This window comes from Drosophila sechellia, chromosome X (genome assembly GCF_004382195.2).
Source record: "Drosophila sechellia strain sech25 chromosome X, ASM438219v1, whole genome shotgun sequence".
NCBI lineage: Eukaryota > Metazoa > Arthropoda > Insecta > Diptera > Drosophilidae > Drosophila > Drosophila sechellia.
In genome coordinates this window covers 939,587-955,132 of record NC_045954.1, presented here as the reverse complement: position 1 = coordinate 955,132, position 15,546 = coordinate 939,587, and the positions used below count along the sequence as shown (strand labels likewise).

At 44.5% G+C, this 15,546-nt stretch overlaps 1 protein-coding gene and 1 long non-coding RNA gene across 2 annotated transcripts; one reads left to right on the top strand and one right to left on the bottom strand.

Moving 5' to 3' along the window:
• Nucleotides 1-3,202: 3,202 nt before the first annotated feature.
• Nucleotides 3,203-3,934, bottom strand: LOC6615930. The gene has a single exon (XM_002040262.2). The coding sequence runs from the start codon at nt 3,814-3,816 to the stop codon at nt 3,463-3,465; it is 354 nt and encodes a 117-aa protein (XP_002040298.1). The 5' UTR covers nt 3,817-3,934; the 3' UTR covers nt 3,203-3,462.
• Nucleotides 3,935-8,960: 5,026 nt separating this feature from the next.
• On the top strand, nt 8,961-9,927 carry LOC116802190. The gene is made up of 4 exons (XR_004362556.1): nt 8,961-9,241; nt 9,293-9,299; nt 9,607-9,782; nt 9,854-9,927. It is a non-coding gene; the product is annotated as an uncharacterized LOC116802190 (long non-coding RNA).
• Nucleotides 9,928-15,546: the final 5,619 nt, after the last annotated feature.

Below are 15,546 nucleotides of genomic sequence, written 5' to 3'. Positions count from 1 at the left end.
GCAGTAACAATTGATACACTTCCCCCTTCACCAATGTGAATTGTGTGAAAATGCATTTATGATCTCATCAATAATGCATATTAAAATTATAAAATTTATGTATATAAAGCCATGTTTAGTGGTCAGTTCTCACCAATTTTGCGCAAAAACGGAGGACCACAATAAATCACACTGCGATGCACATAAATCTTGGTTTAATGCGAGCAAGCTAATAAAAACTGAAAACGTTTAATTGAATTGATTGAGCTGACCATCGTCAAATACAACTAATTTGATTGCAAACCGAAATGGGTTTAATTTCGAGCATTATACAAGTGCAAATAGCTTTAAGCGGTGCGACTATTTGTAAATTCCCTTGCACAGAAGAAGGCTTTACAACTAAGTTATGCATGAAAACTAAATACATCCATGAATTATCCATCTAACGTTGGTCCTGCTTGAAGCCCTTTAGCAGAAGTGCCCCAGGATGTTGGCCTTAAATGTGTGAACCAGTTCCGGGGGGATCTTGAACCCGTTTTGGCCGAGCACAGCACAAGCTGAAAATTAATTACGCTTCAACTTCATTATTTTGCATGCCTGAACATATTTGCTTTGCCACTGCACCCACTCAAACTTCACTTCAACTCCTCCGGCGAAAGCTTTTCTTTTTAGTTTCAGTTTGGGCCTGGCTGACACCATTTTGCGCATGGTCAATATTTCAAACAGATTAGAGAGGCAACAAAATGCGCCTTAATTGAATGGCTCGGGCTCAGGACCTCGCCAGGCAGCTGCTCCGTACAAGACATCCATATTTAATGAGCCACCAACACGTCGCGACGCATTTCTAGCCGCATCCTTCGAGGCAGCTCCAGCCAGCTCCGCCGCCTGAGGTCGGGCCATCAGGGCCTTCCTTTCCATGCCCTTCGCCCATCCTCCGCGGCGCGGCACGCATCTCCCATTTATCGTTTATGCGGCGAAAACTACCGGAACTACCCACGCCGCATCGCTAACGAATGAATTACCGATGTATGAAGTTGCAGTTTGCTACAATCACCTTTCCCAATGACAGATAATTAAACATTTAATTTAATCCGCAGAAAGTAAGCACGCCAAAAATCGAGCGATGAATGAATGAAACTCAAATTCAATTTAAGATTTACGCACATCCTCGCCATACATCATCGCATATGTACATACATATGTATATATGGTATTTGCAGCAGGATATGGTTTCACGATAGGTCGGCTTCGAGCAATTTAATTGAGGAGTGGCAAGTCGCAGTTGCTGCTAACCCATGAACTCGGCATTCCGCTTGGGGCATCGTTAGCGGCACCTTCGAGGCGACACGCACTCACTTACACCTACACACTGACACACTTCCACACACACACGCTCACACACACAAGCACACACTCGGGGACGCCTAGTTATACGTAAGCCGAAACATAAATTTCGTTAATCATTGAACTGGAAATTTAATAGCCAAGCCCAACCACACACATACAATGTATGTGCGCGCACTCATAAAAAAGAGAGTGTTATTTAATTTAATTTATTTTTTGTTATTTTATTTGTCTAGCCTAATTTATGCAATATTTAAAAGCATCTTGCTATCAAACAGCTCAGTCCATTGCGGTCCCAGAATGACCCCTGGTTTGTAGGATCTATGGTCACCCCTAGGTATCACCCCTTTTCGCTCCGTGCAGCTAAGCTTTCATTGAGCGCGAAATAAAGTAATGCGAAATAACGCAGGGAGCAAAACAGAAATATCCATTGCACAGAGCACGTAGCAATCGCTTTGGAGCGGACTTAGGTTATACGGAGCAGGGGCTTCCCAGTTTCACTTAAGACTACGTCAAAATATATAATCATCATTTTGCTCGGAGCGACTTTCCCCATTTTTCCGCATTCCCTCTTCTGTCTTCTGTCTTCTGTCTGGCTGTGGGCCACGTAAAATCTCCATAATTATGTGACCGTTATTAAGCGTATAATGCGAGTTGGCCCAAAAGTTGAAGGCCAAATAAAACGGAAAGTCGCCGGCGGGCAATGCGAGTCCAGTCCAATCCAATCCAATCCTCGTCATAGATCAGGGAAGATAGCATCTGGTCCGCGGAGCACAGAGGAGATATCCATCGCCCGTTCGCCATTTTCGAGGGCAGTGGTAATGTTTTAAACAAAAATTCCGACTCGAGGGCAAAGTTTTAAGAATTATTATTATTTGAATTTCTATTACTATGTGAATTTGCCGAAACTATCTTCTAAATGAACTTCAATGATCCCACGACACCTACGTAGGTAAAAAAATAATGGGGAAGAACTGACAGTACATAACTGGGTTAAACCGAAGACACTAGAATAACAGGATGCCTAACGGCCATACATTGGTTTGGCACTACGCAGCCACTTTTTTGGTGAATGTGTATTTTGCAAATATTAAAAAATAATTTAATTAAAAATTTAATTTCCCGAAGTCCGAGGCACGAAGTGCGGACACAAGCACTCAACAATCACTGCCTTATTAATTTTTCTCACGTCGCAAGCTGAATACTCTAATGACAAATATTCTAATATAAAGTCATTTGTGAAATTTATTTTGTGATGTACATAGATTCGGCTATTACTATTTCTAAGCTATATTTGAATAATAATAACGTTAAGGCAATGCAAAACAAGAATTTTTCACATGGTGCCAATTGGAAAAAAAAATAATATAGATTTAAAGTCAACGAACTTCTAAGGTGAAGGGCATATTTTGTCAAATTCACAATGCATGAGCATACGTGTGCACACATACAGTTGTCTGCTATCACTGTATGCGTAGAAAATAGCTGTTCACTCCGCTCTCTCGCTCTCGAACAAAAACTCGAGAGAGCCTGGAGCCACCTCTAGAGCCACGGCCAAAAAAATATTTTGTCAAATTCACAATGCATGAGCACAATGCGTGTGCGCACATACAGTTGTCTGCTATCACTGTATGCGTAGAAAAGAGCTGTTCACTCCGCTCTCTCGCTCTCGAACAAAAACTCGAGAGAGCCTGGAGCCACCTCTAGAGCCACGGCCAAAAAATCGCGTGCCAAAAAATTGTATGGCGCATCTTGTTATTCTAGTGTCTTTGGTTACACTTAATTGAAAAGTGCTCATAGAAATTAGCATGATATAATATTTGCATTTTTCCCTTGTTGCCAACACCCCAAGAAAAACTACTTCGAATATTTTGACCAGGAAATGCTTTCAGTTTATTGCAGAGCATATTTCGGACGTGTATAAGTATAGGAGTTGAAATATGTTGGTGTGTCGTTTCTTCTGTTCTTCTTGTGCTCTTCGTGTAGAGATTCTTCTTCTTCCAGTGATTTGTGTTGTTTGGCGACATATGAGCACGTGTTCGGACTCTTCACCTTTTACTTCATGTTTTTGCCGTTCGTATGTCTCTTCCTCTTGCGTGTGCACAATTCCTGCATGGTACCCCGGCCGTCATTGTCATCCTAGGAGTCATCCTCATAGTACTCCTGTACCAAGTCATCTTCATTCTCATCAGACCCAATTTGCACCTGATACCTTTCGATGGAACGAAAACTGGCGTTCGAGACGTGGAGAACTTTCGATTTGAAGACAATTTGGTTGAGCGCGTTTATGGCGCGCGTGGCCTCGCTCTCCTTAGAATACTGGATAAATCCTTGCTTATTGACGATCAGCGAGCCAAGGATTTGGCCAAAGGGCACGCAGAGGTAAGCCAGCTCATGGCGAGTGCAATCTGGTAGGTTTCGCACAATGATCCTGCTTTTCAGACCAGTCGGTCCACTGGTGAGTTCAAATCCCGCGACGTCGTTTCTAAACATTTTATTTTTTTTCTTTTACCTTTGAGCAAAAATCAGCTGAATGATTATCCAGAATTTTCCTTTTTCAAAGTGTTCCTTTTTTCTTGCTTTTGAGGATGACTGTCCAAAACTTGACCTTTGCAAGTGTTACCAGATAACACAAAGAAGAAAACTACTCGAATAGTGGGGTAGTCTATGGCTGGTATCTAAATCTCACAGGCCCCAGGAATAATATTTGGTGACAACTCTAGCCAGTCTTAAATGATATTCTCCATCTTCGGTTCTAGTTGAAATATTTCCAAGACAATTAGAAACAAAACCGTTCAGCTTTCAAAACTTTTACATATTGGGTTTATCCAGAAGGGTAACAATCGAAAAGTATCTGTAGCTTTCAAATCGGCTGGTGCATTCCCACAGAAACTGTTTCTTGACCAGTGCTCTAGTGCTCAGTGTTTTAAACCCGATGTTTAAGGGTCAAATCGCCTTACATTCATTTTTGAGAGGTGAATGGGTTCAGGGCACTATAAGTGCAGCTATTAATAATTGTATACTTAACTGCATCTGACGGCGAGGACTGGGCGAGGAGCGAAGTGCCCGCCGAGAGCCGTTTCAGCTTAAGCATTGCATTTCAGATCCAATCCAATCCGATTCGCCATCGCCATCGCTATCGCCTCGGCGTCTTGGGCCACGGCACTCGCGTTAACTATTGCACTGGGAAATAATTGCAGTGGCATCCGAATCAGGCAGTAACAGGCTTTTCGTATATGTATGTATGTATGAGTATTTTCAGACAAAATATTGTGTTTCGAACTATGGGCATCAGTTGTTGTTAGAGGAGAAAAGGCCGCAGAGGGCGCAGTGATTTAGCTGTGAGTGATTCAAGCCGAAGGAGTTTTAATCTGCATTCGCTATTTCTCTCCGTGCAGCAGCGACAGCGGATAAGGCAGAAACCTGACTCCGGCAGTCAACTGGCGTGCCATAAAGCGAACTGCGTTAAGTCCGCCAACAATCGCTGGAGCAGCTTGTGCTGCAGTCAAAGTGGCCAGGACTGCGCCAACTCCTTTCGATCCTCGCCCCCAGTTTGCGGACTTGGTCCATTGTTGCACAAAGCTTTTTCCAGAGCAGTCACACCATAAATGCCAAGCACCCATTCAGCGCTGCACTGAGCGAAAATATGGCGGCTAGGCACCTAACGAACTAGGGCTCTGCCCTCCGTTTCGAGTCATTTTTCAAAGTGCTCAGCGAGGCAAGCATTCGATTGCCGCACTGTAGAACAATTTCGCTTTGAAATTAGCAGAAACAATTAACCTAACGGACCTTATTCTTGGAATTATTCTAATCAATTTGAATCCATTTTAGGCCGGATGTTTTATAAAATGGTTCGTTTTAGAGATTTCGCCGCGTGCACTCGGCTTTAAACACTCGACTGGGCGGGCGATGATGTGGACTGTCTTTTTCCTGGACGACGGATTTCCCTTGGTGTTCCTGGACTTTTCGAGCTGCTTGTGGCAGTTGTGTCTTATTAGTATAACTCAACTCTGCCGCCTGACATCTCCATGATGCAGATCCGCGCTCCGACTCCTCGGGCCTTGTCAAATGGTGGCGATGATGGTGCTGTCTTAGAAAATTGCCAGCATACGTATGGGGAGTAACAAAGCATACGCACACACGCATGTAAACAAGCTTTGTAAACAGGAACCAAAACGGGAACAGCCAAAAAATGGTAAATATTTCATACACTTTCAGAAAACACTGTAACTGGTCCAGCGACCAGTGAGTAAGTAATTGCCTGCGGGAGTATTTGCTTTTGGTTTGTGGTTAGTGCATCAGTTTCTGTTTGGCACTTCATTTTTATTGTCCCAGTGGCGTATCGACTGAAGTACAATACTCCAGAATAAGTTACTCCAGTTATGATATCTGCCAAGATTTTTCGAGTGTAGGGCCGAGGTCCTGCGATGGGCTGGGATCGAGGAGCCTTAGAACAGAGAGCTCAGCGGCGGAACGAAACAAGAACGCTTAACGGAATGGCTGGCTCCCTTCTTATTTGTGGAGCACTCCACGAACTTGATGTGCGCGGCGGTGTGTGCCTAGCTAGTTAGTTATATACAAATATGTGAACAAGAGGGTCCACAGAGGCTTCGCTTCGGTTAGTTAGTTCCATCCACTAACTCGCGCCCGCACAAAGTCGGTCATTCACTTTGGCAGCCAGACAATCAATGGAATGTGATAAAGAGTTGCTTTAACATGGAATGGCCAGCTAAGATCAAAGCACTTTCACCGATACCGTGTGTTTCGGGGCCCACAACTAGATTTCTCGCAGCAAACACGTCGAGGAAAATCGTACAATCGTATTCTTGAGTTTTTTCTGCCTTATCGAATGCGCGACTTTTCCGAGGAATCTTTAACTTTAAGGTGTGACACTTTTCGGAGCTCGTTTGCCGGTTCTTATTTCTGGCCACTCTGGTCTTGTTTAATAATTTCTCAGAGGCCTCCCCATTTTTCCTAGTTTTTCTGCTTTAATTTCTGTGTGTGTGTATTTTCCATCGCCCACATTTAATTCGATTCCCCTGCTCTGCACACACTGATTCATTTGCTTTTCAAATTTAACTTCCATTGTGGCATCTCTCCCAGCAGTACGCTTCCTGTGGCTTTTTGACTTTATTAAAACTAATTTTATTTTTATCTCTCCATTTTGTGATACATTTTTTCTATTCAGTTTCGAGTTGTTCATTTTGCGTCCTCCCGCAGCCCCACCATCTGTAAAACGAAGGATCCCTGGTCTAGCTGCCAAGCGATTTTCATTCCGAGTGCCGCTTTTTACGGCCCCACTCGCTTTATAGGCCAGAATGCACGAAATAATTTTCATAAAAGGAGCAAAACAAAGCGGCCGTATAAAAACAACGCGCAAGATGGAGCAGCGCAGACAAACGGACGGACAGATGGACTTGCGGACACTCGACGGAACGATGGCATTCTTGAAAAAAGGACCCGACGAAGAGGAGAGACTGGAGAATAGCTTCAAAAATAAACATGCTAGATATACGAGTATATTCTTTAATGTTTTAATTAAACCAAAACAGGAAATAATAATTCTGTCATTTTTTGCTGCCGAAAAAGAGGTCTAAAGAGGAACAAAACCCAAAGGGAGTCTCGAATTTCGCGAGTGTTTTAAAGCAACGGCATTCAACCTCCAATGCGAATATGGGAACTGAATTGTTTGCCCTTCTGTCGCCAAAACAAATATGCAGTCGGCGCCATGAGCGGATTTTGGTGGCTTATATGCTGGTCACTGCCATTTTGTGGTACCCTGTAAATGGCCCACAAATGTATTGCGGCATTTTATTTGCATACTTTTGTGGTCGCACACAAAATGATTTAAAATGATAATTCAGGCGAGAGTCTATCCCAGACTAGTCCGGCACGCATACATATAGAAATTCATAGATATGCCTGCCGGTTTTTGGGGCGGCGCGTAATTTCGCCTTTTCGTAATTTCAATTAAAATTATTCCACGAGCGGGGGATAACGAGGGGCGCCAGAGAAAGCCGGCGAAAGGAAAAAAACGTACATTTCTAGTCCTTGCGGGGAGGGGGGCGAGGGCAAACAATCGAGAGGCAAGTTAACAGGCTACATAAGTAATACGCACTCGCCTAATGGGCTGCTGTTTCTCCTCCTGGAGCTGGGGGTGCGGGACGGCGCGTTGCCGGGCACAATCCCTCCGTGCCACCCCCGCCCTCTTTCCCTACCCCTCCCTTGACAGTCCATCAGTCCAACCGTCGACGTCCCAGAGCGCCATTACCGCAAAAACTTTAACGCCGAGTAGGAGTAGTAGGAGTACGCTCAGCAAAAATGTTCTTAAAATTGCCAGAAAATTGCCAAGCTAACTTGTAGGCTAAAGAGTTTTTCAAAGCAGTTCCGCCCCGAATATTCTAACCTAATGCAGTCAACTTGGGGCATCCATCAGTGGGCAGTGAAGTCTTAGATGTGATGCGAGCGAATGTGGAATTGATACCATCTTCGATTCCGCGCCACACAGACACACTCGCTGGCACGCACACAAAGCCACATTTAAACGAACACCCCACACACACACAGACCCCCAACCCCCCGGACACACACTCACACCCACACAAGACACAAACGCACACACCGCTGCTTACAATTGTCATGTCCGTGTGCCAGTGGGCGACCATTTAAGGGTTAGGGGACAAGGCAAAGACAACTTGGATCATCCCCCGCTGGAGTCCAAATCCGAACCAAAACCAAGTGGAGAAGTCATGCAGACGCAGCTTAAAATATCGAAAACGTACGGAAATTACAAAGTGTCTAAGAATGGCTGAAATATCTTCAGAAACTGTTGTGGCACCGAAAGTCGCCTACCCGAAAACGATAACTAAGATGACTGACTAAAAGAGCACTGTACTATGAAGGACTTGAAACTTACTTAAAAGAAACTGTTCAGCTGGGTTTTTAATTTATTAAAATCATATCGAGAAATATTAATGTTAGTTCCATATCCAAAAGGACCCACTGAACTTGAAAACATGGTTTCAGGTTTGATTGATAGCTGTAATGGCACCGCTTTAGGCCTAGCTTGAAGCTTCGCATCCTTTTCTGGCCAGAGGAACTCACCACAGAGTCCTTGCAGCGAAGCTTTCACTCATTGCTCCTTGGTGCTGCACACTCGTGTTATCCTGGCGATGAGTGGCAGGAAAGCCGAGGACCTTCGGTTGACCGTCGTGTTTGGTCCTCGTCTGCTGGCCTTTATTTCATCTGGTCGTCGGTTCATCTCCTGCTGATGCCTTTGGCTTTGTGTAGCGCAACTCTTCCATTTGATTTCATTGGGGGCTTCATCCGTCCTTTCTACTGGCGACGTTCTGCCTTAGCCAAAGACCAGAAAGTGGGTCACTTCAACGAGCAGGACTCGAATTCTTTGGCTCCATCTGAGACTGCAACTCAAGCCGACTGAGTCCTGACTTCTGAGTCCTGTTCCTGTTAAGCAAACCATGCTGGGGTCTGTGTCTCAGCACACAGAGGAAAATAATACAAATAATGCGTACTTTTAAATGCTTACACTTCTTTTCTTTTTTTAAATTTTGAACATTTTATGAATTGGTGACAACTCTGGTTACGCTTAGCCATTTTTCGTGTGTCTTTTCTTCCCTAATCTCTGGTCACACCATAGTTTACATTTGGGCAGCTTAAAAAAAACAAAAACATGCTGATTCGCGAATTGCTTGCTTTTTACCAATAAGGGGCCCAATCTATGCGTTAATTCCTGGGAAAGTTGCCACAATGTATTCCCAAAGAGGTAGCCGAAATTTCAACATCATTTTGGGATCTTTGATCAACGGAAACCACGACGTTAGACTCGACAACGTAATCACAATTGCAAACGCCGCTACTATTGATCAACAATGGATTCCAAGCGAGGGCGAGATTTCAGGTAATACGAATTGATATAAATCCAGAGAAACTGACTAAGCGCTTCTTCCAGTGTAGCTGTACGTAGTCTTCAGAGTCCAACTGCACTTGAGGGGTTTTAATTTGCAACTTAAGGAAATGTAATATAATGGCGAACTTTAAATTTTTGATAATGCCAGCAACAGAGTCAACTGCTTGGCAACCACCAAAGGATAAGTTTGAGCAGCAGCCAGAAACAGGCTCATTCGTCCTTCGCGTGACATGCGTGTGCGGGCCCATATCTTGGTTCCTTCTCATCCTTTCGGCGCTTCCACTCGAAGTGCTGTCTACATCCTAGAATTAACTATCTTGTATTATTTGCTAATGCCACTTTCCCATTTTCCACAGATGACATCGAATAATTGAAGATACATCTCCAACTCCAGCCGTGGAATTTCTTGTGTAAGGATCTGGTGATAATTATGAATTTGACTTGCGAATTCATAAAAACCCTGCTCTGCGTTCCAAATTAGTCAGCTAAAAAGCGAGAATCGCCACATTTAGCCTTAGAATATGCATTAAAGGTAAGCGCACTGGCATTTCACTTGCTGCAAGTCCTAAAATCCCTCATCTTGCTTCTGTCGTTGTCTTCCAGCTAAACTTCATCCGCTTCTCCAACTTTGGCTCCATCTTCAGCTCCATCGTCGTCGCCTTGAATTTTGCGTAGTTGTTTTGGCAAGTGCAAACGAGCAGTTTGAAGTGCTTAAATATTTGATATTGGTTTTTTCCTTGGCTCTGCAGCCCCAAACCACCAACGCCCAGCCTTTTAACCCCTTAATGCCTCCATTGGCCGCCTTTTACTTGAGTTGTGTGCAACATTTTAATGAAATTGTCGAATTTTCTCGAGCAATGAGTGGAGGTCGGCGAAGAAGTTGCAACTGGCACTGAATTCGATTTGAGGAATCGCTGAAATCTATTACATAAATTTTAGGCAAACGCATTTGCAAATGTACGCATTTGTATAAGTGCAGTTGAATACAAATGTATCTAGTGCACTTAGTTACAGATAAAAATGTCTTGTACATTGTCAAAATAAATGTTCATATGCTTCATTTCAAATGCTACCTCTCCCAAAGATTCGATTACTAATATTACAATTGAAAATAACAAGAGGAACGATATTTTTCATTCAAATTCATAAAATTCCTTACATATTCTACTGTACATTACCAAAATTTTTTTTGCATGTGTAATTGGGAAAGAGATGCAAGCGTTTAGCTGTTAATTCAAATGATTTCGAATCGAATATCTGGGCAAATTTTGTAATACCAAAAACAATTAGATAATTGTTTGCACTTGTATGAACACATGTGCGCTTGTCGGAGGACTGCTGGTGCTTAGCATAATTGTTAAACTGTCGAGCACGGAATGCTGAAGATTCAATTCCAAGCCAGACGCACCCACCACCGTCCGTTCACTTGAATGGCCTCATGGATGCCTCATGCCCCATTCCGCATGCCCCAATCCTCCTGGACTTCGGCCCGCTCGACTCCTCCCAGGCAGCAGATTAAAGGGGCAATAAATAGGCATTAAGTGGGGCAGACAAGTGCGGCAGGGATCCGGCGCTGGAGGATCTGGAGCACTGGCAACCGACATCAGGCAGCTCGGAGGAGCCTCAAAGAAATGTAAGTAAGTCGCATGGAAATGCTTTTTGCAATTTGTTGTGGTTTGATGCCGATGCGAGCCATTCTTGAGCCACATAGAGCGAAAAAAGCGGCAAGTACTGATGGTCGTTTTAAAAAATACCTTAAAAACGGCAACAATATTAGGTGTCCAATTACTAGTAATAATAAATAGTTGCCAAGGACCGAAGGGGTTGGAGGAATTCCCCGTATGCCCTTTTCTGTAAATCGTTGTTTCGAATTAAACGTGATTATATTTGACTGATATTAATATTTAGCTGATAAAGACTCGATGATAATGGAGATGCAAACCATTTTTCGCAGCGACCTGCTGCTGATGTTGTCCCTGATCAGCACCAAGAAGCAGAAGACGAGGACCTCGAGGAGAACCAAGGACAACACAGAGATGCGTACAAGGATGAAGACGCATCATCAGCCCCAGAATCAGCAGGAGCAGACGAAAGATTGTGGCATCCTTCAAGTGGATTGCTGCTAGACAAGCTGAAATGAAATCGAATGAAAGGCCAACGAGGGGGCGGTGCGTGGGTGGAATGTGGGTGGAATGCGAGCGGTGTGAGGCGATCCAGGTGGTGGCGCCACTGGCGAAGGAGGCGGCTCGCCACCGCAAATGGGGCCAGGCCAGATGGAATGGTGGGGGCAGCCTTGGCTTGCGATGGAGATAAGCGCAGGAAAGTTGAAGAAGCAACCGTAAAAAAGTTCATCCAGATACAATGAAAAGCGTGGATGGGAGGCAGGGAAAATCAGCTGCACGGCTGACGGGAATGGGGGGATCAGGAGTCGGGGTAACGGGGGGTGGGATTTAAAGTAAGACATTTTATATGAGAAAGGAATTAAAATGGAATGAACGAAACTATCAGTGATGAAGGAGCAGATTAAAGACCATCGAAGAGGAAAGCGGCGAAAGGGTAAAAATGCCAAGAAGAACGCGAGCGAAGGCGGGTAATAAATAGAGATAAATGGAATAGATAGGACAGATTACAGATGGAATTTATGTATGAAGGGATGCCAAAAAAATTGAGAAAGCACTGCTCTCGGCAGAAAGAGTGCAAAAGAAAGCAATGGCAAGAAGATGATGGGAAATTAAACGGAAAAGAAAGCTAAAGAAATGCTAAGGTGTGGTTCGTACTCTTCGTACTCTTTGTATGAATAGATTGAAACTTAAGGAAATGACCCAGAGATATAAAACAGAGGATAAAATGAAGATGACAGTTGAAATGAAGAGAAGAAAGCGGCCCGAGAGGAAATTATGACAGAAAGAAACCAAAGAAATGCAATTAAAGCGGTTAAGAAAAAATCTAGCTTTTAATATGAAACAGTGTGCGCATATTGGTGCCTTTGTAGATACACGGGAAAAAGCAAACAAGTTTTTTTCCCTTGAACATATTCCACAGAATTATATTTTCCTTTATAAAACGAAGTGCCAGAATAAAAGAGAATAGAGCTTGCAGAAGGGAAAAGTTGGTTGGCAATAGCTAGGATTGCCAGGGAATTCTTCGCACTCTCTTCTCCTCGCATTCTCCAAGCCTCTCTCTCTTTTCTTTCTCATCTGCAGCCAAACTCGACTCACTTTTGTTGCCCAAAAGAATTTGTTCATTAGAACTTGGCGCAGCTGGCAAACTTTTGCCAAACAGCACACAGCCACGCCCATTTTGGACCAAGACCGCCCCCACCCCTTTTTCCGTGCACCCAATGGATTTCCCATGTTCTGTGTTAGTTAGCAAAAGTGAAGAGCATCGCGCAATTGCATGTTGACTACCGTAAAACTCATCGCGATGCATGGCGCACTCTTAAACGCACCAAAGTGTTCGATGTACAGCACCCGTCAACTAACTAGGAGCGCCTGCCTGCATCGGTTTCTGATATACAATGTATTGACAAGAAATTTAGCTGCCATTTCTTGTTTTCATCAGTTAGAGGGACGTGCTTTTTGGAGTTAGAGGAAAAAGGACCTATTTGCTTGAACGCTGCAATGCAGCCACCCTGGCACCCCCCTGCCGCCGCCCCTGCTCGACAAACTATGCGGTCTGAGAAGTGTGCGTCAAGCATGTGGCCCCAAACGCAAAAGTTGAGCAAACTTTTACGGCGATCTCCGAAGGCGGATGAATGGAGGGGGGCGGAGTGGAATGGAGGCAAATGAAGCGTGTGAAAAGAATGCACACACACACACACACACACACACACATACGGTGGATAGAAAAACAATACATTTAATTACAGTTGAAGATGAGTTGCAGGGTACAAAGAGCAGTGAGCAGTGTGCAGTGTGCAGCTGCAACCTGCAACCTGCAACACGCTGCTCACCACCTCAAACTACTTGAAAAAGTGTTGTCGGTGTTGTTAAGGGGGCGGGCGAGTCCAGGGGGTCTCACTATGGACAGTCAAGGTGACTGAGAGCAAACTCTCGAATTTAATTAAAATTATATTTCCAACAATATCATAGAAATGCAAAACTTTAAAGCGTAAATTATCCCCAACCTCCTCTATCGTCCTCTATCCTCGTTTGCCCTTTCTATCTGATCCCAAAGCGCTGTCTCTGTCGCTCTTGACCAGCAGGTATTTACGGGACTGCTCACTCCCATCGGAGGCCCCATTAAAATGTATCTGTGCGATAAAATACACTCGAAGAAATCACGCATGTGTTTGTAGATGCTCATATCTGGGGATTTTAAGTGCATTTTAAGTGACTTCGATACTATGGTGGGCTCTGGTTAAAAGTTTTGTCATAATCTGTTTTCGTTACCAACTCAGTTGTTTCTTTCTCAGTGCATAACTCTTAGCCCAAGAATTGTTGTCGCTTCGTCCTCTTGCGTGCCGGTCTTTCCTCAGCCCTTCTGCCCTGCTCCCCTGACTGTTGTTAAACAACGCTCGACGCTATCAGCTTGATGAATAAAACTTTCTGCGCAGTCACAGTCACGTCACAAGTCCCTGCCACGCCCCCTAACAAGTTGCCAGTTACCAGCCCGCCGACCCCAAATCCCCTCTAAGCCTCATGGAGCTGCAGGGGAGACTCCCCCGCCCCCGTTTAGTTGCCCTCTCTCGCCATCGCCCGCGGCATGATTGTCAAGTCATGTTTTAAAATGTTGGCCAACCAAATTGGGCAAACATTTCGAAGTGCATTCGAAATTAGCAAATTGCCACTGCTAGGACGGGGGCGTGGCCTGTGGGCGTGGTCATGGCCATGGCTGTGGCTAGGGCTATGGCTATGGCATCGGTATTTATATGGCATTGCGGGTCCGGAATCACCCGAAATCATTTGAAATTCAAAGTGCGCCTTGCGTTGATTCCAGTCGCGTCTTGTGCCCATCCTCGGGCCGCAGGACATGGTTTGCAAAAGGGGATTGAGTCCTTTTTGGGGCAACACCTAGTGAGCAGGGGAGTTATGCGTAATGAAAGTGCAGTCGCTGCCGGAGCTGCAGCGACTGGCGGCAACAGTTCGCAGCGCAAAATGCGATTTCCGACTGCCGGCAGCCGTTTCCTATGCTCACTGCATTGCCAGAGTCGCAAGTCGGGTAGGTAGGGTGGAGAATCAGGGTTCAGATGGTTTGGGCAGGCCTAATTGAACATATTTCAGCATTAAATTAAGTACTCGATGAGCCACAGAATCCAACTCGTTCTTGCAGCCCAGCCTGCTTCTTTCTCGGGACCAAACTTCCCGGAATATTTGTAGTGCAGGGTAGTTTGCACGTCGGCTTTCGCTGCAGCCATAACTGGAGGTGCAGAAATATTCGAGTTCGTGAATGACCAGCGAAAAGGGAAACTTGCGAGTGGAGGATGTCGCGCTCGACAACAATAAATGCTAATTTCCTTCGCTGCACGCAAAACATTCTTAATTGAAAACGCTGACGTAAATGGCCCGGGCGTCTGCAGGCATCCCGCAGATGGTAAATGGGGAAAAAGGGTGAGTGCCGCATCAAAATTGACAAAATTGGGCCCATGCCAAGCGCCAAGCCTCCCGAGGAGTTAAAACCGCCGAGACAAGCCACGCACAGCAAACAAGCAAATAAACAAATAAACAAACACAAAATGCGACACTAGGACTCACTCACTCTAACACACGGAGGACACACACCGAAAGACACGCAAGTCAAGAAAACGAGGCAGACAGATAAAGAACAAGGAAACGGTGGCAGTGCAGAGTAGGAACTTCACCAAAAGATTGGCCTTTGAACACCCTAAATATTAATAATAAATGTCAGCTCTTGTATTAAAATATTACGACCTGAAGATAATCAACGAAGGAATTAGTCAAACATAAGCAGTTGTAGTCATTACGACATACAGGTCGTATACTTAATTTTTTCACATAAAATAACGTATACGTCACGTGGGCTTGTAAAATGACATAAAAATGTTCATACGTTTTATGAAGATTTCATTTCTTGATTCAAAGGATGACACTCCTCAAAAAGAGTATTAAAACAAATGGAGAAAGTTTGGAAAGGAAGCGGGATCAAGAAAAAGACTAAACGAGGAAAAGGACGAGAGAGACAGCACAATATGAATATAATGAATAAATTGGCATATGTAATGCGTTTGCCGCCTTAGCGGGTGGGAATAAGCCCGCGGGGTGGGCGTGGCACCTGGAGATTTGCGCTGAATGTGGCACTGATTATATGCCATGAGATTTTCATGAATGTGCGTAGGG